Source organism: Rhipicephalus microplus, chromosome X (genome assembly GCF_043290135.1).
Source record: "Rhipicephalus microplus isolate Deutch F79 chromosome X, USDA_Rmic, whole genome shotgun sequence".
NCBI classification, from domain to species: domain Eukaryota; kingdom Metazoa; phylum Arthropoda; class Arachnida; order Ixodida; family Ixodidae; genus Rhipicephalus; species Rhipicephalus microplus.
In genome coordinates, this window is record NC_134710.1 from 239,025,387 (window position 1) to 239,048,837 (window position 23,451).

General features: G+C 47.9%; 1 protein-coding gene across 1 annotated transcript; it reads right to left on the reverse strand.

Moving 5' to 3' along the window:
- Positions 1-5,453: 5,453 nt before the first annotated feature.
- noc (zinc finger protein no ocelli) lies at positions 5,454-22,741 on the reverse strand. The gene is made up of 2 exons (XM_037435872.2): positions 22,397-22,741; positions 5,454-10,015 (listed from the first exon to the last, which is right to left on the reverse strand). The coding sequence occupies exons 1-2, from the start codon at positions 22,454-22,456 to the stop codon at positions 8,606-8,608; spliced, it is 1,470 nt and encodes a 489-aa protein (XP_037291769.1). The 5' UTR covers positions 22,457-22,741; the 3' UTR covers positions 5,454-8,605.
- Positions 22,742-23,451: the final 710 nt, after the last annotated feature.

Genomic DNA, 23,451 nt, shown 5'->3' on the forward strand with positions numbered 1-23,451 from the left:
ATCGCGTGCCTGAGCGAAGGAAGCATATATAACTTCAGGACGAGGACGGGAGCATCTACGGCTCTTGGTGTGAGAGGTGGCTGTTCTCGTGTACGACGGTCACAACTATCAGAAAGCACTACGTGGTCCACTGTTCTCACCGGAGCTTGCCGAGTCCAACATCAGACATGCCTGACACATTAAGGTGATTTATTGTTTGAATTATCGCCTCCTGTTTACTTTTTGGCCACGGCACCCTCCTCTTTGGCCATTTTTTTCTATATGGTCACAGTCAGCCGATTCACGCGCTGCTGCGAATGATATTCGTTCACACGTATCGTCACGTGACACAAATGGCAAATAATGATTCGTAAGTTCTTCATCTGGCTAAATAGCAAAACAAATTAAATAACAGTTCACTGTTACATCATGTTCCGTACCCCGAACTTACCCTACCTTCAGAATAAAGCAGCCTACCGTATCATTTATTCGCACGGTTCGAGACTGTGCTTTCTGGCATTCACGAACTGTAAAGCTGCAAGTTTATTGTAGATTCACAAAATGAGCCGTAATGCGGCTGCGAATGGCACACTGGCACCCCGAAAGCGAGTATTGCAGCACGTTTGCTAATAATCCGCAAAAAAGTTTCCCTTTTCCCGCTAGACTATCAGATAGCGGCGGCGGTGCCACCCGACGCATCCGAAATCGGCTCACGGGGCTCACCTCCCTCTTGGTGGCGCCCATTGCACATACGCGAGCTGCCATAGCGAGCCCAACATCACGAAGAGTCCTCTACTCTTTCCTACGTCCGACTTCGCAATATGGGACGTAACGGCCTCTCCTCAGTTTATTTCTTACTCCATGGTACAATCCGTCGAAAGGTTCACTCTCGGCGTTTGAGAATTGTCGTGCACCATATCTCACATTTGCATGGCTTCTTTTAACACGAAAGTGTATTATGCCGGGGTCCACCACGACAGGTCTAACAATTACAGACTTACTAACAGACCGCAAAGAAAAAAAAAACACGAGAAGGAAAAGTTGCACATCGCGGCGTCGTACCAGCGACCTCGCGCTCCTCAGCACTCGACGCTAACCACCAAGCAACCAAACGATCCTTCTTCAGTATGGTAACGGCAAGCCATTTATATACAAAATGTTCTGCTGGCGGCCCTCCGAGCTGGGCACTTCAGCGCAGCTTTGTCATCAGTAGCTAGATGGCACGACGAGCGTTCTAAAGGTCGTTGTGACGACCAGGTTCTAGACGCTCGTCGTGCCGCGCACTCCGCGCGTTGATGTGCTCGTGTACCTCCACATGGCGTGGTCAAAGTGCGCATAGATGTTATCTAGCATGGTGGCTCGCTCGCGCGCGCGCTTGTCTCGGAATTTGGGCACAATGTACCCCCTGTGCTTGCACCGCTAGTTTGCTTTGAACTTACAGTAGTTAAGGAAAGCACGAGCGTCGTTTCACTCGCTGCCACGGCTGAGTTTACGAAAGGAGCGCGCTGCTCCCACACGATGAAGGAAGAATTGTGACCGCTGTTCGCTCTCCTCGAGGTGTATACTTGTGCGTTCGTTTCGTACGTCTTTCTGTTTGAGCAGCACGCTTAAAGTATCGAGCTGTGACAGTTGCTAGACCGCGTTCATCCTATGTATGCTGATTTCCTGCGTGTTTCTGCTTGAGGTGTACGCGGCAAGTTTCGAGTTGCTTGGTGTTCCTAACGTGACTTTGCGATTTGTTACTGCAGCATTTATTCCTTCACCCTTGCGGTGAAACAATGCACAATGAATGCTCAACAATCTCTGTGAGGACACGTTTCAGTTTCGTGTTATACCGATTCCTAAAAAGGGAGATTAACCACGTTTTCCTTAAGTAGTTGCTTTTTTGCTATCTTTCTCGTATCACCTTTTTTTTATTCACTTAGACCACTTGATTCATTGCATTGAGGCCAGGTAACATCGAAGTTTTTTTTCTTTATTCACTTGCACTATCTCTGCAAAGTCACTGCAGCATCGATATTAACCGCTTAGCCGATAACGCCGGCTGATTCGCTCGCGTCCAAGCGCTGACGTGCACTGAGTGCGCTGCAGAATAGAGATTAGCCATGACGGTTTTTTATGGCGTCGGCTCGCTGGAATATCCATTATACTGGCACTTACACATCCTCGATCAATCTTTACGATTAAAACTGCAAACTCTAATCTTTCTCAGTATGACGCCATAGTGATGTGGGTCATATTGCCTCCACCGATGGATTCATACTATTGCTTTGGAATGGCTCGTTCCTACGTGCGCTCAATACAGATGCGAAAACACCTCGGAACGCCCCATAGGCTGCCATTTGAAATCCAGCGAACGATGCGAGGCTCTTCGGTGTGTCTTGATCAGACGCTGCGGTCAGCAATTCGCCGAGGCTATATTTTTGTGAAGATGACCCTCCCCCCTTCCACCAACTGCCCACCATATATAGCCCACAAGCCACCTCAGCACATCCGCAGCAAGTGATAGCAGCGTATGCTATTAGCACCTAGAATGTCATGCGCTACCATTAATCATGCAGCCGTGTTCAGCCTTTTAATTAAGTCTACGTATTTTTTTCTTGGGCAATAAAAATGTAAGTTCTCATGATCGCATCCATTTTTTTCCCACTTCCACCTCATGTTCAGACGATCGACTGGAAAAAGCTGTACAGTTTTCTTCCTTCTATTTGCCTTTATTGCATCCCTCGATCGCCGCTTTCAACTGTAGGAAAGTATTTTCATTTACTAAAAACACAAAGTATGCGTGTTCAAACCATAGTCTAACTGTTGCTTGACTGTTCTTGATTTTGGTACGGTGTAAGCATATTATATTTCATTAAATAACAGTGACTTACTTTTCGTGCGTATCGAAATTGCCTCAGTCAGTGACAGTTGATGCGCCGCGTTAACAAGGCCGCATCGTACGGTGCAGCAGTGCTGGCAGGTCACGTTATTAGTCATCGCAAGGGGCGCCACGCCGAAGGCGCGTAAAGCCACGAGATTTGAGAGCTGTATCATGCTTCATTGCATTAACACTGCAATCATGACATTGCAATGCTGAGTAACTCAGGGGACGAATTGCAACTCATGATTACGGAGTTAGACAGGGAGAGCAGAAAGGTGGGTTTTAAAATTAATCTGCAGAAAACGAAAGTAATGTACAACAACCTCGGAAGAGAGCAGCGCTTCGAGATAGGTAATACCGCACTTCAACTTGTAAAAGACTATGTCTACTTAGGGCAGGTAATAACCGCGGAGCCGAACCACGACATTGAAGTAACTAGAAGAATAAGAATGGGGTGGAGAACGTTTGGCAAGCCCTCTCAAATTATGACTGGTAGATTGCCAATATCCCTCAAGAGGAAGGTATATAACAGCTGTATCTTGCCGGTACTTAGCTACGGAGCAGAAACCTGGAGACTTACAAAGAGAGTTCCACCTAAATTGAGGACGACGCAGCGAGTAATGGAAAGAAAAGTGATAGGTGTAACCTTAAGAGACAAAAAGAGAGCAGAGTGGATTAGCGAACAAACAGGGGTTAAGGATATCACAGTTGAAATCAAGAAGAGAAAATGGACATGGGCCGGTCATGTGGCGCATAGACAGGATAACCGCTGATCAATAAGGGTAACTAACTGGATTCCCAGAGAAGGCAAGCGAGTCAGGAGGAGACAGAAGGTTAGGTGACCAGATGAGATTAAGAAGTTTGCGGGTATAAATTGGCAGCAGCACGCACAAGACCGGGTTAACTGGCGGAACATGGGAGAAGCCTTTGTCCTGCAGTGGACGTAGTCAGGCTGATGATGATGATGATGATCATGCTTCAGCGTTGCACGTTTAGAACAACTCTTTCCGTGTCAAATACGAGCTGAGCAATGTCAATCAGTCTAAAATGTAACGGCATGGGTTGAAGGCGTGCATAACTTTCCATCCCGTTGTCCTGGAACTAGCCGTCGCCCCGGCTAATGACTTCCGACTTATACTGAGCCTGACTACCTCATCAAGCTATAAGACACTTTATTTCCTTTAGCAGACTAAGAGAGTTCCTTTCAAAGGGAAATGCTGTCGTTTTGTGAGCCACTGTGGCTTTATTTCATGATCCGTAGATGAAGAGTAAGGCGAAAGACACGGTTCGTGGTCATTAGCTGCTTGTACTTGGGCCTTTGCTGTAAAGGTCTTTGGTTCCAGCAATGTTGTAGATTGGTGCCGGACCTCTTGTTGTAAGCCCTTCCATTAAAGGGGCACTAAAGGCAAATAACAATTTATGTCAGAGTGAAAGCTCAATATATGACAACGTCTAAAACGGCAATATTATCAGCAGCAGTGCCCTACTTACCAAGAAACAAAGCTAAATATACCGACGGTTCCATGAGTAGAATAGTTTAGAAATTATTCCGATGACGTCAGGGCAACCAACTACAATAATTCACTAGTAATCAAACTAGCTGCAATAAAAAAGAATTTTCCGTGCATGAAAAGACGTAATAAAAACCTCCTTGTCTGTTTCTGTTTCATTCATCGAAAAAAAAAAAAACAGCCGGACGTTACTATGATGAATGGCGTGAGTAGTTGAATAGATCCATTTTTGCCTGGCTAAACTGGAAAGTTTGTGCCATTTACCGGGGCCCAGTGGAACCAAACACGCCTGTGATTTCGGAGGTCACGGCGGAAAATTGTTCAATGGCCGTTGTTGCTAATGTGGCTCCCGCTACTGTCGCTCTGCTGCTACTAGTGTCGGCGGCCATGCAGTAAAGCCGGGCAACGTTGTAGATGACAATAGTAACATGAAAGTGCCCACTTTGATTTGGGTAATCTGAAGTGTGTTAGCGCAATGCCGACGACTAAAACGTGATGTTATTTACAAAATAAGCTTTCTTGGTACCAAAGTAGCACTACAATGTTTCTGGACTGCTATTTCAGCAATCAACATCGACTTAATATTCGCCTATAGCATCCCTTCGAAGAAATCTTATGTTTTGTAAAAACGACTCGGCTTTTCGCTTGGTTTCGAAATTGCAATAGCAGGAACACGCGCTGCTTTCACAGAAACTTCTGGTAACTTCAATTACTACCAACACCGAAGAAGAAAGCTTGTTTTTGATGTTGTGGTAGAGTAAGGAAAACCTTTTTTTACCACTTTCAGGTAAAATAAAGCACCTGAAGGGAAGGGCTATGTCTTACCATAATGTGTGCAGCCTAGAAGAAAATATATTAGAAATATTTGGCCAGTCACCGTGAGAAAACTGTTGAACATGAGCGGGCTACTCACTAAGGCTTCTCGTCCCCGCCGATTCTGTGTGGGAGCACAAAACCGGAAGCCGTCCGGGACCTGTTATTGTGAGCATCGAAAAGGTCTGAGGTGATCGATGCTCCACGTCGCCACGTGCAGGCGCGTGCGAGTGGTGCACCGTTCATTTCTCGCTTACGGCCGAGAAGAGAGAGAGACGACAATATTCCAGATTTCATCAGTGTCATGTATTTGCATGATCATCGGCATCAAGTAGTATGTACAACAATAAACAAAATAATACAAACAGAGACTATCGCGTGCGCATTTCACACGCGCCGACTTCAAATATATTATTAATGTACACGACTCGATCATCACACGCAAGCGAAAACAATGAAATGTAACCACGAACTTTCCAAGAAATTACGCAACACACAAGACGAAAAACGCGAACAGACATATTTCTGTACAGTGCTTTATGTTACAATCCTCCCACAAGAATAAAGACAAGAGACAGCTCAATTGAAACACGTCTCAAACGAAAAAATTAATATATATATAAAGAAAGCTGAGTGTCATTTTGGCAACACGCTTTGGACACCCTTGACTTAGCATTTGACGCCAGGAGAGATCACACCGCGTTTTGAGATGCTTTAGTGCACGTCGAGCAAGTATTCTCCCTTGGAAAACGCTTCCCCGTTTAAGCCCCAGATGGAAGGTGAAAGATTACGCTCCAATTACGACACTCTCAAGTAACAAGAACTAACAGGTATATTTTCGTGTGCTTGTATGATGTACGGCATTGTACACCGGTCGCGGTTGCACGCTACTACAGCTTTCAAAGTTTTCCTCTCGAACAGGCGGACATCTATCCCGGTAGGAGTCTATAGGCGCGGTTTTGGTCACAAGCGTAGCCGAAACAGAAGCAAAAGGCTCGTGATCCGGGAAAACTACTAAGGCAACTGCTCAGTTATAAAAACGCTCTACTCAAGTTTCTTGTGGGTTTCACGGTGTACTCACTCCATACTTTTATGTCACCTTATTAGATTAGGTCACCATATTTTTCGGTGAATATGTACCTATTCTTTCAAGATGCCAAGTCGGAAATATCCTCCGCTCGACTATTACGCATTGCAAGAGCAGAGGAACCTTGTGGGCCATTCGAAAGTTTCGATATTTAACAAACATAAGCAGTGACTGTTTTTTTTTTCTCTTTCTTTGCATGTCACAAAAGTTGCGCTTCGACTTCGTCCTGAATAAGAGCTCATCAGTAAGGCTGTACTACCACCAGAAATATCTTTAGATTTTTTTTCACCGAACTAAACACACCGGATCAAGGACCGGTCAACCAATGTAGGATCCTCGCTGTTTTGTCGTAACGGTGAGCGCCGCAAGGGGGCGCGCCGTCACAGCCGCGGGCTCATTGCTCAAGATAAGCATCGAGAGCGGTAACACGGAGAAAAGAGGCCGAACTCCCAGCGAGTGGTAAAACGCGGCGGCGCGACGAATATTTATAAATCGCGCGCCTGCAGCACTCGGTTGGCCCACAATCTGCCATTCGGATCACGCGATCCCCTCGCGAATGCTAATCCCCCTCTCCTCCCTTCCAAAGAAACGCTACATTTAGATTAGCAAGGCCGTGGCGTCGCGCCGAGCTAGGCACCATTCGTCACCCTGATCGATGGGGCAATCACGAAGATGCCCCTCGCTGCTTCTTTCTTTGTTTTCTTTGCCGAGACATGTGGCAAACTGAAAGCATTGCTTCTGTTTCATTTTTTTTTTACCTTTATCTTCCACAACACGTACTCCCTCTGAAGTTTGTATTCCACAGTCCTACATACGCACCGTTCGGAACGTGCACGAAATCTCCGCCACGTTGGGCTGAGTTGGTGACCGGAGTATAACATTGTAGCGCTGGCAATACGAGACAAAACGCGACACGTTTAGAAGGGACGCCATCGATGGCAGTGGAAAAGTGCGCACATAAATTGAGCGGCTGAAATATTTTACTTAGCGTCGACATAAATTTGTAGAAATTTTGTGCAGCCTGTTTAAAATTGAAGATGCGTTGTGGCAGCGGCTCCCAACGCGAATCACGATGTTTGTCCGCAATTCAACGGAACACGTACGAAAGTGAAGCCCGACAGGCAAAACACCCAGCTACGGAGAAATTACAAGAGCCTCATTGTGAAAACGAATACGTTGAAAAAAAAATGGAGAAAATAAAACGCAAGCGGAAGGCGTAGCGCGAACTTCAATAAGCTAGAGCCGATGTGTGAAAATCGGTACCCGACCGAGGTGGAAATAAGCCGTGGACGACGTACAGGTGAGTATAGTTCGAGCCTTTCTTGAGAATAATCTTGGCGATCATTTTGTGACGTAGCTTTCAAACAGTAAGTGGTGCTCTTTGACCACTCCCGTCCTGATTGCCCCACCGAAGTAAACCCAAATAGGGCGAATTCAGAACATTCATTCAAATTGACCTGGTATCCCCCACCCCACAAACACATCACCGAGTGAGAGAGAACCGGTGGGCCATCATGCAGTGAAAGCACGCCACCGACAAAGAAATGTTGACAAGGGAGAAAACGGCAAGCGGAGACAGCATGTGCAAACAATATCCAATAAAATGAACGTCCACTGACGCACTGACAGGCGCACGCCAAAGACATGAGGTGCTTCACACATCAGTTAATTCTTTAGTTGAGCCATTGCGGTGAAGTCCAGCCACACAAGTGACGCGTGTGGAGTTGTAAATGTGCGCAAAGTACAGCCTCGAAAGAAAACAAAGGTCAGAAACTGTGACAACGTGCAAGTGACGCGGAATACATTCGAAAATCACACGACGCTTTTGAGTGCATAAATGCCTACAGGCATTACGTTATTGCGAACGACCGTGCTTTAAATAGAGCCAAAACAGCCCGTCAGATGCATGCCCGTGCTTTTCCGGTTCACTCTAGCGCAGCAAATTCACCAAAGAGGAAGAACTGCATACTGCTTGCATATGTTTCCGGCACAACAAGGCCTACTGGTAAGTATTTCCGTTGCGATGTGTTTCGAAGATACTTCTATTGGGGCCTAAACAACACGTTAAAAAAGTAATAATGAACAGGGAGACCAACGAAAGACAAACACTGCCGAGCAACGCGGTGCACAAAGCCATGAAAGGCTCGGCAAATATAGTTACAAACTACGCTCGGGATGAGAGGATAGCCACTCAGAGTCCAAGTGAGCTTCAACGCATGCGCGCACACAAGAGTCCACGTGAAGAACTTTCTTACAAGTGAGCAGCCGTAGAGAGAGAGGGTAGGTGGGAGAGACAATGGCACTGCACTAGCGAGTGTCCACAGGCCACGCAAAGGTAAGACAGTTCGTTCAGGGGTGCACAGGGGGGCCTAGCCTCTGTCCATAGAGTCCGTAAGGCGAGTAGTACATGCCGAGTGAAGGATGAGGTAGCGGAGCGAATGGCGTACCAGGAAAGGTCGGTATTGGCGGCTTGTATGGGTGGTACCGCGCCGAGAGCGAGCCGACGGGGCTCAGGCTTGTTGGATAGGTCCTGCGCAGTCCCGCCGGCGTAGTCAGCGATGGCGCCGTGCTGTAGTGCAGGTGGCAGGCAGCGGCTGCTGCACTGAGGCCGCTGGGCGCCGCCGATGGCACCGACAGACTGGGCGACAACAGTGGAAGCGCACTAGAGTCCGTCACCGAGAGATTGGTGTGGGTACGCAAGTGCTGTAGCAGCTCCTCAGAAGTGGAAAACCGCTTGCCGCAGTATGTGTCACCCACCATCCAGCTACAGACGTTCGGCCGCGTCAGCATTGAGTGCGCGGCAGCCGCACCTGGGTACAGAGGGGAACCGAGACCGCCAGCTGCTGAACCCAGCCCAGGAGGCATCAGTGCCGGATTCAGGCCCAGTCCCTGTCCCAGCCGGTCGTGTGAGCATTGTGTGCAGCCGCTAGGACAGACACCTAGCTGCGCACTCTGCATGCTCATCTGACAGTTGGTGCAGAACGGGTCTCGGCAAACGGGCACCAGCGAAGTGCCACCGCCGGCTGTCTTCACACGAGCGTAACCCACGTATGGCGACAAGGGCGAGCCCACGGGGTAGCCACCCAGTTTGAGTGCTTGGCTCGCTAGCGCCGCGCCGGGGAACGCGCCATCCATAGATCCCGGTAGATGGCCAGCCAGTAGCGGCGAGCAGCAGTTGGCCAGCGGGTTCAGACCCTTGTAGGCCGCACTCAGAGAGGTCAACTGCGACAGCGCGTCCTTGTCGCGCGCCAGGTCCAAGCCGAGAGCCGCTGCACCACCGTAGCCAAGGCCGCTCAGAGTGTTCTGCGACGACGGCGTCGAGGATGAAGAGGAGGAGGACGTGGTAGTCGTTATGGCCGTCGCCGAGCCCGATGAAGTGTCTGACTTGGAGTGACCGCCTTCGGAAGCCGCGGGCGATGCCTTGCCGCTGGATGCAATGGACGCCGCGGGAGACGAGCTTGCAACCCGCGGCGGGGATTTAGACGATGAGGAAGGGGACTTCTTGCCGCCGCCCACGTCACCATTGGATGTGGAGTCCTCCTTCTTCGCCGACTCGTAGGGCTTGAAGGACGGCTTGTCGTCCAGCTGGCTCGATGAGGACGTCGAAGAAGAAGAGAGCGACGATGACTTGCCCTTGCTCTTGTCTTGGTCCTTGGGCTTCTCCAGCGGCGGAATTATAGGCTTGATGTTGGGGTTGTCGGCACCAATGTTGCTGCATGTCTGCGCCAGCAATGCCAGAGGGCTCTTCTTGGCGTCGAGCTGCGAGAAGGTGAAAGGAAAAGAAAAAAAAGAAAAGAAAACATAAATAATGACGCCAATGCCTCGCCCATGTCTCACAGATGCAGCATAATAAAACTAACCAACGCTACTTAGTCGGCGCCTCACACAGGATAACGAGATATAAATCGGACATGTGGTGTTAGCATCAAATTAGCTGCAACGTGTCTAAGCAAGGTGGACAAAACAACAAGTCTTGCGGCACAGCTTCCGTTCCCGCTAAATATCCTCCCAATTTCTTGCTTTGTTGCTAGGCCACGAACGGATATTATAGAGCGACGAGGAGCCAAAGATTCTATAACTGTGGAATAAAAACGACTGCTTCTATGGTTGAACGAGATAAAAGTCATGCTGAGTAGTTGGCACGCTCGCCTCGACATGTTTAATAAAGATAGCCAGTCAGAACCGACGAACACGTACGAGCGCGCCAGACAATGAAGCAGAATACCAAAATGCGACACGGCTTTCCAGATGAGTGAATCAGTTTCTCCTTCCCTTGAACGCTAATAAGCTTCACATAGTCCTGCCTTCAAAGTACTGCGAAAGCCACACGAAGGCGCTTCAGGCCTAGGAAGAAACTGCTATGAGTAGAGGCGGCGAGCGACAAACGATAATACAGTGTGTTGCAATCATCTGAGCGTCAGCAAGGGGCGCAAATGTGGAGGCGTTTAGTGCCTCCACAGGCTTGCCCTTTTCAAGGCGCGAATAAGAAAAGCGCGAACTATTCCGGACTATCATTGGCTTCTCGGAAGCGGCGAATATTTTCGCCCACTTTGTAATACACGAGCGCCGCCTTGGGGCAGAACGTTTTGCGTATATGTCGCATAAATGTTCCACTCCTGTCAGTCGACACGTCGGGAGCCTTACTGCGTATCCACCGAGACACCCTTTAAAAGTCAGGCCTGTTCGGTCGCTGCGTTCGAACGGCGCGAAAAATAGTGCTCGAGACAATGGCGCGCATGCCCGTTGTCAAAATATGGGAAAAGATACTTTACAGTTTTCAGCCATGAATCCTTGGTTATTTGCCTTTCCAATGTCATTTGCACTTACGTACACGTTAGCAGACTCAGATCGAAAGCAGTGGCTGTTTTATAGTGGGTGCGGTGGAAACTTCATGCAAACTTACCCCCATTAACTGTTCGCTCAATGATATTACAAGGCCAATAGCTTCATAGACTTGGGCGAAGCACCGTCATCTCACAGAATATTTGTCTGGCAAAAGACACTCACCTCCATCCGCAGAATGTAATTTTAAAAGAGACTGACTAACTGCGCATACATTGATGTAAGCTGGCTGCCTAGCTAAATCTTGATCATGTAAGCTTCACAAATTACTAAGAAGGAAGGCAATAAATAAGCCTTACATCGGTAGATGAAACAAGCCGCACAGCCCAGGCTGAATGTTCCGTCGACTACGACGACATGTTACCGGGCTTGGTTAGAGTCAAAGCCATTTTGTGATTACGTGGCGGCTCGCAAGCCGGATGTATGGGCCGAGATTATCTAGCGATTATGCTAACCTCTTTGTTTTCGTAATTGGTCTGTGGTGCCAGCGCGACGCTCCGGGTATATTATCCTACGGAGCAGCACGCATTGAACGGTGGACGATGAGGAATTAGAATGCAACAATAATCATATTACCCGATTAACAATGACTATTGCTTTTCTGTTGCTCTTTTTCCCCATTTGTTCGTCCCCATGAATTCTAGTAGGCGTACGTCAACTGAAAGCCCGTGAGACGTAAGGAGAGTACCTCATGCATGCCTAGGACACTGTGCCTGCGACTATCAACGAGTGATTACAACTACACCAGGAAGGGACGTCAGACAAAAAAAAAAGGCGCAGACATCGGAACGTCAATTTATGGCAGAGAAGAAAATAATGGGCAGTCACACAGCGAAGAAAGCTCGGATGAGACAGCCCACGCAGGGGGCAGCTTCAATGAGAACCCACCCACAAGTAGCGCAGCACTGTATTTGGCGCCTTGTTACGGACTGACCGGGAGATGAGGCAATCAGAGAACGCAGTAAGAAATTCGAGCATTTTTTTTTTCGATTGCAACAAGCAGCAATCGCGCAAGATGCGCACCACGGTCTCGAAGGGCAAGAGAAAACAGAAAAGACACTCCATCACCCGAAGCGCGAACAAGTAGCCTGGGTTCGATTCTCGGAAGCCATCCGTCATACTGCGCCGCTTTTGTCCCTTCAACCTTGCACGCGACAGCAACGGACAGATCATTAAACTGTTAACGGCGCGGCGCCATTCGCAGTTCCGAATTACAGCGCGCAATGCGACAAAAAAGACCCGCTCCGCCGCCCACAAAAGACGCACGATTTCCATTGCGCGAAGTGGCGCGCAGCTTCAGTTCTTGGAATTTTAGATCGCAAAATAGACCTGAATAGACAGCGCTCGCGATTCATGACGCATGGTCGTGATATATGGAGAACAATATAACACCGCGCGCGCCTCCGTCGAGCAGTCAGCGTGCTACTTCATCGCACAATGCACGCGCCACGTATAACGATGCAGTCTGCACAGCGCATATGGCCACAGAGGTGCACTTAACGGCTGCAAGCGACTGTGCAGCCACAAAAGATACAACGAACTATAAGCGAAGTGATTTAAGCGATATTCCTGTCGTTTAATGAGAGGCGATGCTTAGAAATGCGATCACCCCGTCTGTTTAAAGACATGACAGCTGGTCGGCCGTTGGAAACGGATACAACATAAACAGACAGCAAAAGTGCACAGTTGAGGTCATAACTGCGCGAATACCGTCGATAAATTTTAGTGCCCGCACTTCAACCACCACACCGAATGCCTTGAACGTCTGTCAAAGCGGAACAATTTCCAAAGCGAAATGCATCTTATGCGGTTGGAATAGATGATATATTACTAATAATAAAACACAGACTACGAAGATCACCTAGTATAATGTCGAGGAACAGGGTAGCGTTGACACATCACATTACGCAGCCCATTCTTTATGCGTTAATTTTTCATACACACTGTAAATTCGCACCCTTGCGCCCTATGCATATTACTGCGCATATATATTACCCCTATGGAGCAGTGTTCTTGTTCACGACAGCCGAGAAGCTAATTTATCGGTGTCATCACCGGTTTCCTCGCTTGATCTTGATGTATTTTTATTATTTTGCTCATGAATCTAGAATAAGGCTCGATTACAATATCCGACCGCAGAAAGAACGCACCTACTCTGTATTTCCCTCAAGCATGTTCTGGTCCAGTTATTAAGCACGCTATGTTGAACTGTTTCATTGTTGAATGCATCGTGGCGATCCCGCATGAAAAGGGACCGTGGGCTTTGCCCGATCGGATTCTCCAGCCTCGTAAGTAACAGCTACCTGGACCCAGCTTCTCGACAAGCGCCACATAAAGCGGGGAGACAATCTGCCAGTGATACGAAAGGTGTTTGATATTATGGATGCGAACCAATAGCAGCTTACCTCGATACGTAATGGTGCATCTCTGAATACGCTCTGTTCGCATGCCTCCTCATCATCTCACAGGGGATGGGAGAACTAAGAGCGCGACAGCACGAGCGCCAACATATGCTTCCCAGCTTCAGTCGCTTCAAGGACCTATTTCAGCAGAGGGAACCATTCCTCAGCGGAGTTGTCGAAAAAAACAACAACAAACAAAGTTGTTGACTTTTTCTCCGGAGTCCGTAAATGTACAGGCATTTAAAGCTTATGGCGCAGGCACTAGATGGCGGCACCGTCTGATGGCCCTGGGAGTGTACCCTTATATTGCACCGATGCGTTACGCACTATTTGCGTATGCTGAGGCAACGGCTCAATAAAAAAACAGAATCATACATATAGTGGCTTGCTATGATTGGAAATAAAAAAAAAAAGAGGGTTATAATATCTCCTTGCTGGAAAGGGTTCACTACTATATGAAGCGCTAACTGAATGCGACGCAATTGATTACGGATAACGGAATTCGCAGAAAAGAACGCGAAACTGTCACCGCCCTTCAGAGCGTACTTGTATAGACATTGATCAGTACAAATGACGTCACCAGTTCTATTATATATATATATATATATATATATATATATATATATATATATATATATATATATATATATATATATATATATATATATATATATATATATATATAGAGAGAGAGAGAGAGAGAGAGAGAATGGGACGAGAGCAAGCGCCGCAAGAACATCTAGCTGCATACCTTACTTTCACAACCATATGAATCGGCAGCAGACCACTCGGTTGCCACGCATATGTGGTATTTAGGTCTGATATCGCGATTTGTCTGCAGCAGTGCTATCAAATCCATGACGTATCAAACACGTGAACGCTCTCGAGAAGTAGCACCGGAAGTCTATGCCGAGTCTATCAATACGTGGGCGCGCGTACTGATAGGCTCATAAGCTATGTATGTATGTATGTATGTATGTATGTATGTATGTATGTATGTATGTATGTATGTATGTATGTATGTATGTATGTATGTATGTATGTATGTATGTGTGTGTGTGTGTGTGTGTGTGTGTATGTATGTATGTATGTATGTATGTATGTATGTATGAGCACACAGACTGAATAGAAAAATATGGTTGTGCGCCTTTCTGGTCGCATGGTAACGCACGCGATCATTGTTGTATCCACGCCTCTCTGCGCGTTATTGCAGCAATCTTCGAAATCCTGCCGAACGCGCCCAGAGAGATTTCGGAAGAAATAAAGCTTGTCAAAACCACGAGCTAGTTACAACGACAAAGCGTAGACGGGACAGTTAATCATCTTCTTCCGTACAACGAAAGATCTAAAAGTATGTTAAGCGTGATAATGAATGGAAACGCACCCGCAAAAGAAAGAACACGAAATGCGATTGAATAAAGCATCTCATCGGGTGAAAGAGGCTATAATACGCTATATTTACCGCATAACACATCGAAACTTGACAACGAAGCGGCAGCTCGAGGTATATTTTTCGTACGGTGTGACGTTCCATGACAACCCCTTTCATCATACAACAAAGGATAATGAGTCCGTCATTTATCATCGCGTGTTTCGCGAGAACGCGTCAGTTGCGTTTCACGTTTATTCGCTATAACTCAGCACAAATACATTTCGAAAAATAGTTTTGGGACGGATTTCAATAGCTGCCACCAGTGTGACATATTGCAGAATACAAAAGAAATAGTTATGCTCGGTCCGAAGTTATTCCCTTCCCACCTGAAGAGATATCACGTGAACATTATTGAATTCTGTCCCAATACAACTTTTCAGCGCCCAGAGGGGTTCGAGTGCCGCCATCTTCCCGGCGAGATACCGCCACATCGCTCTATGATGAATTTAACACTATAGCAAAACCAAATGAGCATAATTAGTTCACGCCGACAGGTGACCGCGACAGAACACCAGCGGATTCCATGAGCTGCATAAAAAAAAAAATATGCCCTGCTGTTTTCTCTCTCTCTCTCAACTTTTTTTTAGTTTCGCTCGATCGCTCACACGTCGGTTGTGTAGTGGGAGAAGGTGACATGCGTGACGTCTCTTCCATTTTTATCGGGAACAAAGCACCAGGTGCAAGCTTCTAACGCACATATTTAGCGATACTAGCGAAAAAAAAAAAGAAAGGAATTGAAATAGCGGATATATTTCTGCGTGCGCTGAATACAGCTTCTGTTCGCAAGCTTCGTGTGTAATGACGGGCTGTCGCCGAAGCTTCAGCGGCTCGAAGAGTTCAAAAAGGAAAGAAGAGGGCCCAATATATTTTCCCGGGCTGCAGGAAATCAGTAGTGCACAGCGAGCGTAATAAAACAAAAGGGTGACCGGTGAGATCTTTCGTAAGTAGAGACAACATGCGATGACAGCGCGTGAGCATTTCAGTCAACTGAGAGAGAACGCACGTAATAATTTCCCTTGCTCTACTTTTTTCAGCCGACGCTGTCACATACGACAACATGAAATTATGGGCTCACGGGCCTTTGTCATTGACTAAATGATTATTTTAGTTGAAATAGAATAAACAAAGTATACGGGATTACAACAACAAAACTTTACGCGAAAGACGCATGCAGCACACGCGCATGAAATACTTGTTAAAACTGAAAGAAAAGAAAACTTGATCCGTAAGTTCAAGAGGAACGCCATGAACCACGTGCGAAGTGTCCCATCGATAGTTAGCATCGAAACGGCGTACAATTAAGGCTAGCAGTGTGAGCGACTTGGTCCCGCCAAGAGCAGACGGCTTCGCTCACCTTGGGGCGCGAGCGCCATCTCTAGGCAGGCGTTGAGATGGCACGAGCGGTGCGTGGGCGCTCAACGGTGACTTGCGACAATTTGCTGATTCGCAGTACCGGGATGCTATTTGTGAATGATTTTGAGCCATTCGACAGACAGCTTCGCCACACAGTACTCGTATTGCCGCTACACGTCTCGTCCACGCTCACTAATACCGGTGCCTCAACGACAATGCGATTTCGAGCACATGACGTGCGGTTGAAGATATTTATAATGGTATCTTACACAGTGACCAAATGTAGCTGTAAATGGGCGAGCATACAAACCCCTCGTAGGTAGCGTCCATTCAAGGCCTACCGGAAACGGGACCGCCACTTTTGCGTCGATCGTCGCAATGACGGGAAACCGATTTCGGAGTTATGGCAGGCTTCGAACTGATCTTCGAAGAGCGGAAGGAGAGAGTGAAAGAAAACAACCGCATTCCGGAAGCGCGCGTTTACATAGGAAGGACGTGGCTCTGCGGGCAACGGCGAAGGAGCCGCACTGCGGTGAAGTCTCCCCTTTCAGAGGCACGCGCGGTCCTCTTACCAAAAATGTATAGTTGCGCTGCTACATAGTGAAGTTCTAGCTCATTATTATTTTACAAGGCACCAACTCACCCGAGTCTACGGAAGAGGTATTCGACGATCAAAGAAGATTTTACAGTTCGTCTAAGAACGCTTAGTACTGACAGCCAATATTTGCAACGCCAACTTTTCATTGCAAGGGATGATTTCGGTTCGCGCGCCATAATTACGAATAGGTTCAGCCATTGTCAGCGATCTTTTGGCCCATGCACCCTATGCTCACTAGCGTACACTATAAACTCTCTGCAAACGCCGTGCTCACGAGGGTGGTTCGGCAACAGGCATCAATGCTCTTTTAGCTGGTGTTTTTTGTAAGCAAAGCCGAATGCGTCGCCGTTGTCCCTTTCGATATTTTACGGACATCTGTACTGAAGAAACGCGGAACGGCGTTCTTTATACTGTTTCAGTACGAAAAAAAAAAACGCAGTTTTTGAAACAGCCAGAGGCGAGTATAAACGGAGAAAAGGAAATGAACCAAGGAACAAATAGAACACCGGTGCCTTGAATGCTCGGAGATCGGACGCACAGCAACTCCATCAGGAATGAGGTAGTCCCGGAGTATCTGGGCGTCAACTCCGAAGAGGGGAGCTTCTACGCTAAAAGAATTAACACGCACGGATGTCCCCATTGAGTGGCCTGGTAACACGCGGTTTGCCCTCTTTCTTTTGCCCCCCGACCAAGCGGCGGCGGCCTGAGGCACTCCGAGCGCGGTCGGGCGGTGGGCTTCCTCGGACCGCGCGTCGACAAGAAAAATCGAGTGGCGCCAAGCAGCGGCAATTTATTCAAAGCGCGGACAGCGGGAAGAACAGGAATAAGAGGGGGCCGCCGATTAATTTGCGCGACGCCCCCGCGCCTTAATCGTTGAGCGCTCGACGATGCGTTCGCTTTTTTTATACCACAAGTCGCCCTTCCTTTTCTCCTGCCCCTTCTATGTCCACGTCGCTGAGTTCACTATACGTTAAAGGCGTCCGATGTCCGGTCAACCACTTATATACGAGCGAAGGAGTCCGTATGAAGCGGCGCCAAATCACCGGTGTATAACATGCAAATAACGCGGCATATATTTGAAAAAAAAATAAAAATAAATAAGGGCTGAGCCCACCACGAAAGAAACTGGGCTGAAACGCCTTCCTTCTATTTTTTGCGACGACGCAAATTGGCCAGCAACATAAGAAGTGGGGATACGCCTCGTAGGCTTCATGCTTTCTTAACACACGTAGTAAAAACTTGGTGGACAGCGGAAACTACGACCATTGGCCAATATGGAAACTCTTGAGCGCTCAGTGATGTATCAGCCGATATAGGGGGCTGCGGTGCGTGTTGTGCGGGCCAACGTGCGGAAAATGTGCGATTCAATGCTCGTAGTTCCAGGACTGACTTCGTCATAGACACGTGAATTCCGTCGGATCTCTAGAACGCATGTACGCACGCGCAAATTGCCGAATACCCCGAACATGTACGTTTTTGCGTGTTACGCATCTCGCGGTTACCGACAAGCCAGAGCACGCGTTGGGCAATCCTCAAAATGAGGGTAGTTTAGTGTGCGCGCCTGCACTTGTACATACATACCAAGAAGGCTTCCTGCGGTTCGCTATGTCGCACGTCGAATAATTTTGCGCGACAGTTTACGCAACGTATTCGTTCAAGGTAGCTTAATGACACATTTTCGATAGACACATGAAGGAAACGAGCCCCCCCCCCCCCCCCCCCCCCATACAGTGCGTTAAAGAGAGACGATGACCCGGTTTCGATTGACAAACTGCACTCTGAGAGAACTCTAATGCCATACATTTCACGATCATAAGTTCATTATTATAGCGCAGAAAGTCAAAGGTTCAAGTTTCATTTGGAAGTGTGGCAGCTTTGGGTAGTTGGTATGGCATGACGATAGTTATAGCGCGAGAACAAAACGACGACACAGAGACAAGAAGGTCACCAAAGACACGAGCGCTCGTGTCTTTCGTGTCCTTCTTCTCTTTGTGTCGTTGTTTTGTTCTCGCGCTATAACTATCTTCAATTTTCATTTTTAAATTTCACGCAGAAATTTCCGTGCGTGAAGCGAGAATTTTTAAATAGTATTTTTCCTATTTCCGCAACATTGGCTCGATGAAATTTTCTGAATCTTCACATGCTAGGTCTATGGCACCCGCAGATGACAATGTACTTCACATTTGTCGATTAGAAGCTGCGCAAGATGCAGTAGACTCCTTAAAAATATATGACGTCACGGTGTTTTGTGTAGGAATTTCGCGCGTTTTCCCGCTTATACCAAACGTGGTGTCGCACTAAAAACGGTGTTTTCGGCATTGTGAAATTGTGCTCTACTAATACACGAAAAACTCGAAGAAACAATTCAGGTAAGCGAGTAAAACAAGTAGTAATACACAACAGCATAGACTATACGGTCGGAATGCCCGAAGTACCGCTGCTCGCCTTTCTGAGCATAATATGATACATGCCTCATACTCACAAACACAGAGAGCAGCATGTCGCGTTTTACTTTTCTAAACTGCATAACTATGAATGCCTCATTTTAGCCCACTCTCTCACAAAACGGCGTGACGTGCTCTTGAGATTATTACATCCTTATAATTTAGACAGTAGGTAATCGATTTAGAAAGTCGTTCTTGTAGAAGCCATGGATTTGACTGCCGCACCCAAAAACGTCTGCATTTGGTGTTCCCGTGAGTCTCATTAACGAAGCTGCTTTGCGCGAGACGCGAGCAGCAATACAGATGGATGTGGTTCGATGAAGTGCGCATTTGTAAGCGCTATTTAGACTTCCAAGAACGGATAAATCTAAATGTGACACCGACGGACATGGTAGCAGCTGCCACTTTCACATTATTTAGCATGTGTAAATTGACAGTTCACATGCGCTCAAAAAAAATTGAACGCAAATAGCTTGTGACCCACACAAAGCTATCATTTCAATACTACAGGCATCACTGACATCGTCGGTACGAAAAGGGCGATATGCCTTAAGGAGCATTTGTAGTCGTTCAGCTATCTATGTCAACACGTAAGATGCCTACTTAGCAGGGATATACATACCCGAGTATTATTGGATGGTATTTAGTTCATATCTCGTATAGTTGCAACTTTGATGTTGGGACTTCACTTACTGTTGTCGCATATTTACATGCGGTAAGTAGGAGTGAGTTTCCAAACATCATACACATAGTAGATGACTGCTCAATATGGCATACGTTTAGCTACGAAATTGGCATATTTGGGAACGCTTCACTATTCATACCTATCACGATGGTGTACGTACGTAGTCTCTACTGATCCACCCCACTTCCTTCCTAAACCAGCAGCGTACTCTGTCTCACACCAGCGATGATATCGGTTGTTGGTTGCTCTAAAGTTGAAGCGTGTGCGAAAATTTCTACTCATACACTTACAGATACACGTGCTCTTTTGGGAGACATTTACGCTCACCCTGAGTGTGCTCGACGAACGTCTACAGAATGTGTCTCCCAGCGCGTTTGGGCGAGTCAATACGAGGTGTGGCTGACAACCGATCGAGTGTTCCCTCCGTCTAGTGTTTCAAGTTCTTTGTCGCACGTGGATGGAGTGTGTAAATCCGTGGACTGGTGGCCGCTATCCACACAACGTCGCCCACACTCATACGCAAGAGATGGGGCACAACAGGCGCCATAAAAAGGCGCTGCGCACCCTTGCACGCCTGCTGCGCCGCAGCCGGCAGTAATTCACCTCCGACAGGTTTGTGCGCCACGACTGAGCGCGGCATAATCGGACGTCGACAGATCAAAAATACCCGACCTCCATCAACGGGTTCGCTCGAGATGCCATTCGAACGCTTTAGAAGTTGCGCTCCATAGGACACCTCCAGTGTCTTAGTTGTGTCCCACAGTCCCGGTCGTAAACGGGACAGTGTACTTCTATTTGGCTGTTGCAGAGTCCCGAACTCAACGGGCAATGTTTTTCAAGCATAACGAACATTACCCGCATTAGCTGTGGCTAGTCTAGCCAAACTGACGGTTAGCGAAAACGTGATTAGGGATCAAGTAATCGACGCGAGCCGCACGGAGCCTCGCGAGAACGTCCCAATAGTTTACGCTGTACGCAAACAGTAGGAATAAAAAGGAATGTGATGTGCAAGCCGCAGCGTGCTCCTGGTGCATAGCTCATGGCGCGTAGTCTTATTCCTGCGCCGTCACTTTAGAACGTCGTACGAACGACCCCGTGTAACGCTCAGCTTCATGGCTATACTGATGGGAAGCGTAATAACCACGCTGCTACATACAATACGATCGTACGACTGCAACCGAACCGTACACGAACTTTCACATCCTTCATTCGCACACCGAAGTGTGTAAGTACAAATGCCGCACAAGCTCTCGTAAAAGTGTAACAAGATGCCATCTCCATTAGAAATACTATGCAAAATATACTGTCCAAGGCGCCAACTCTTGTTGCACAACATTATTAAATGATGGTTAACGAAAATAATCGCGATCATATTGCTGGCGCAACTAAAAAACTCAGACGGGGGCCTCCCTTAAACAAAAAAAAAAGGGGGGGGGGGTGATGAGCCACGTTTTTTTAAGTTCCAGCCCTTATATTTAATGCACTTTCGAAGGCACTAGGCGAACGTGTCCGGCACGGACCAACCTTCATGTATTTTTTCTTCGTTATTTCCCTACACAAGTATCGCGATTCACTACATAACCAGCATACTTTATTTCCTTGTCGGCTACAACCTCAAAGGACATCATTCATCCTATTCTCAGAACTGTCTAGAGAATACTGTGTCGCTGTTACATTTAATATCAGTGCGTCCCATGGAGCAGGAAAATTGTTTGCCTCGTGGTTCGACATTATTTGTTGTCACTCTCTGCGTAGAAAACACTCCTGAACAATATCACCACACAGTGCAGAGCAGAGAGCCGTCCACGTCTTTACCTAACTGCATTGCGATACTGCAGGCATTTAAATAAGCCAAATGCAGAAGGGACGCGAACGCAGCGAAATAAAGTTGGTTAGTACGATTTTCCACCGCACGACGGCGCCACCAGACGGACACGGCGCGGTCTTCAGAAATGCCGGCGTGCCATCACTTTACCCGTGCTAATTTAGTAAGGATGTGCACGCTATGATCGTTAAATGTGGAATTGACATCAGCAACGGTAATAGCAGTAGGGACAAACAATCACATGCCTATCAAAGAGAACAACGCGAAGGCACAGCGCGACGAACGAAACCTGTTGGGGTCGTGATTTGTACGGTCATAATTCGAGCGATCGTTAGGAAAACTCGAATTAAGACACATAACAAGCAACGTGATAATACAATGAGAAAGCGCCACTGTGTTTGTTGCTTAAAATTAGCTGACTGACATTGGCAATGCAAGCAAGACTGATTGTGTCAACGTCATCGGGTCGGGGGACCCGATCATGTTGCCACACTGAAGAAGGTCCGTAAAAGACCCTATATGAACTAAAGGAACTTGATGATTTTTTAATGTCACTCACCGTAGTCGGAAGCGGAGACAGGAACTCTGGCCTGAGGTACTGATTACTTGAGGTCAGCATGGTGATGGGTCATGGAACCCTGACGAAGGTGATGATCAACTCGGTCCAAACGCGATGAGCGGTTGCCGACAGTGTAATCCGCGGGGGTAATGTCAAGTAATCCAGCCTCCGCAGAGGTGAGTGTCCTGGCGAGCGGTGCTTCAGTCAGAAGATACGAGCTCTACGATCCGCCTCAGCTGAGCAAAAAAAAAAAAAGACGGCGCGAGCGCTACGAGATCGCGGAGCAGCACAGCGACGTCGACTGCGCTCCGTACACCAGCAAGTCGCGACGAGTTCTGCGCGTGCGACGCGTTCGCCGATCGCGCCTCTCCGGGCGGGGACGTCACGTGCGCGCGGAGCCCCAACATCCGGTGTGCCGAAGGAGGAGCCAACGCGTGACGTCACGCCCATCAATTTCCGGTTTCTCCTTTCCCTTCATGGTTCTCCGCGGTCGGCGCGGCCAATGGAAGCCCGGTCGAGCTAATGATCTGGCGTCGGGCCAGCTGTCAACTTTTACAACGCTATCCATCAGCCCGTTGTCAGAGCTGCCAATCAGGCATGATTTATGTCAGCTTTTGTTGTCAGAGCCGGGGCGGTCTTTCTTTGGCGAGTTGTGGCAGAGGAGGGGAGAGCTTTTCTTTCTCTCTTTCCCCGTAGGCGAGAAGGAGGGTGTCTACAGCCGGCTGCTCCTCTCTTTCGCGGATGAATGCGTCGAATTGAGAAAGAGAGTTGTCCGCTCTCCGGGTATTCCTCTTCGGTCACGCTAATCTTTCAGAATCGCATCATTCGCGCCGGAGAAGAAAGAACCAGACGCGACTGTCATGGCGACGATCGAGTGGCCGGAGGAAAAGGCGTACCGCTGCTCCGAAGCGAAGGGTGACCCTCGCTGGCTGGGCGCGACGCGCCGGACCACCGGAGACGATCCACCCGTCTCCTTTGAGCACGCGGCGCTGTCTCGCGCGCGCCGGCAAAAGTGTCCTTTGTGCGCGCGCCTAATGACCGCGCGCTTCTCCGGC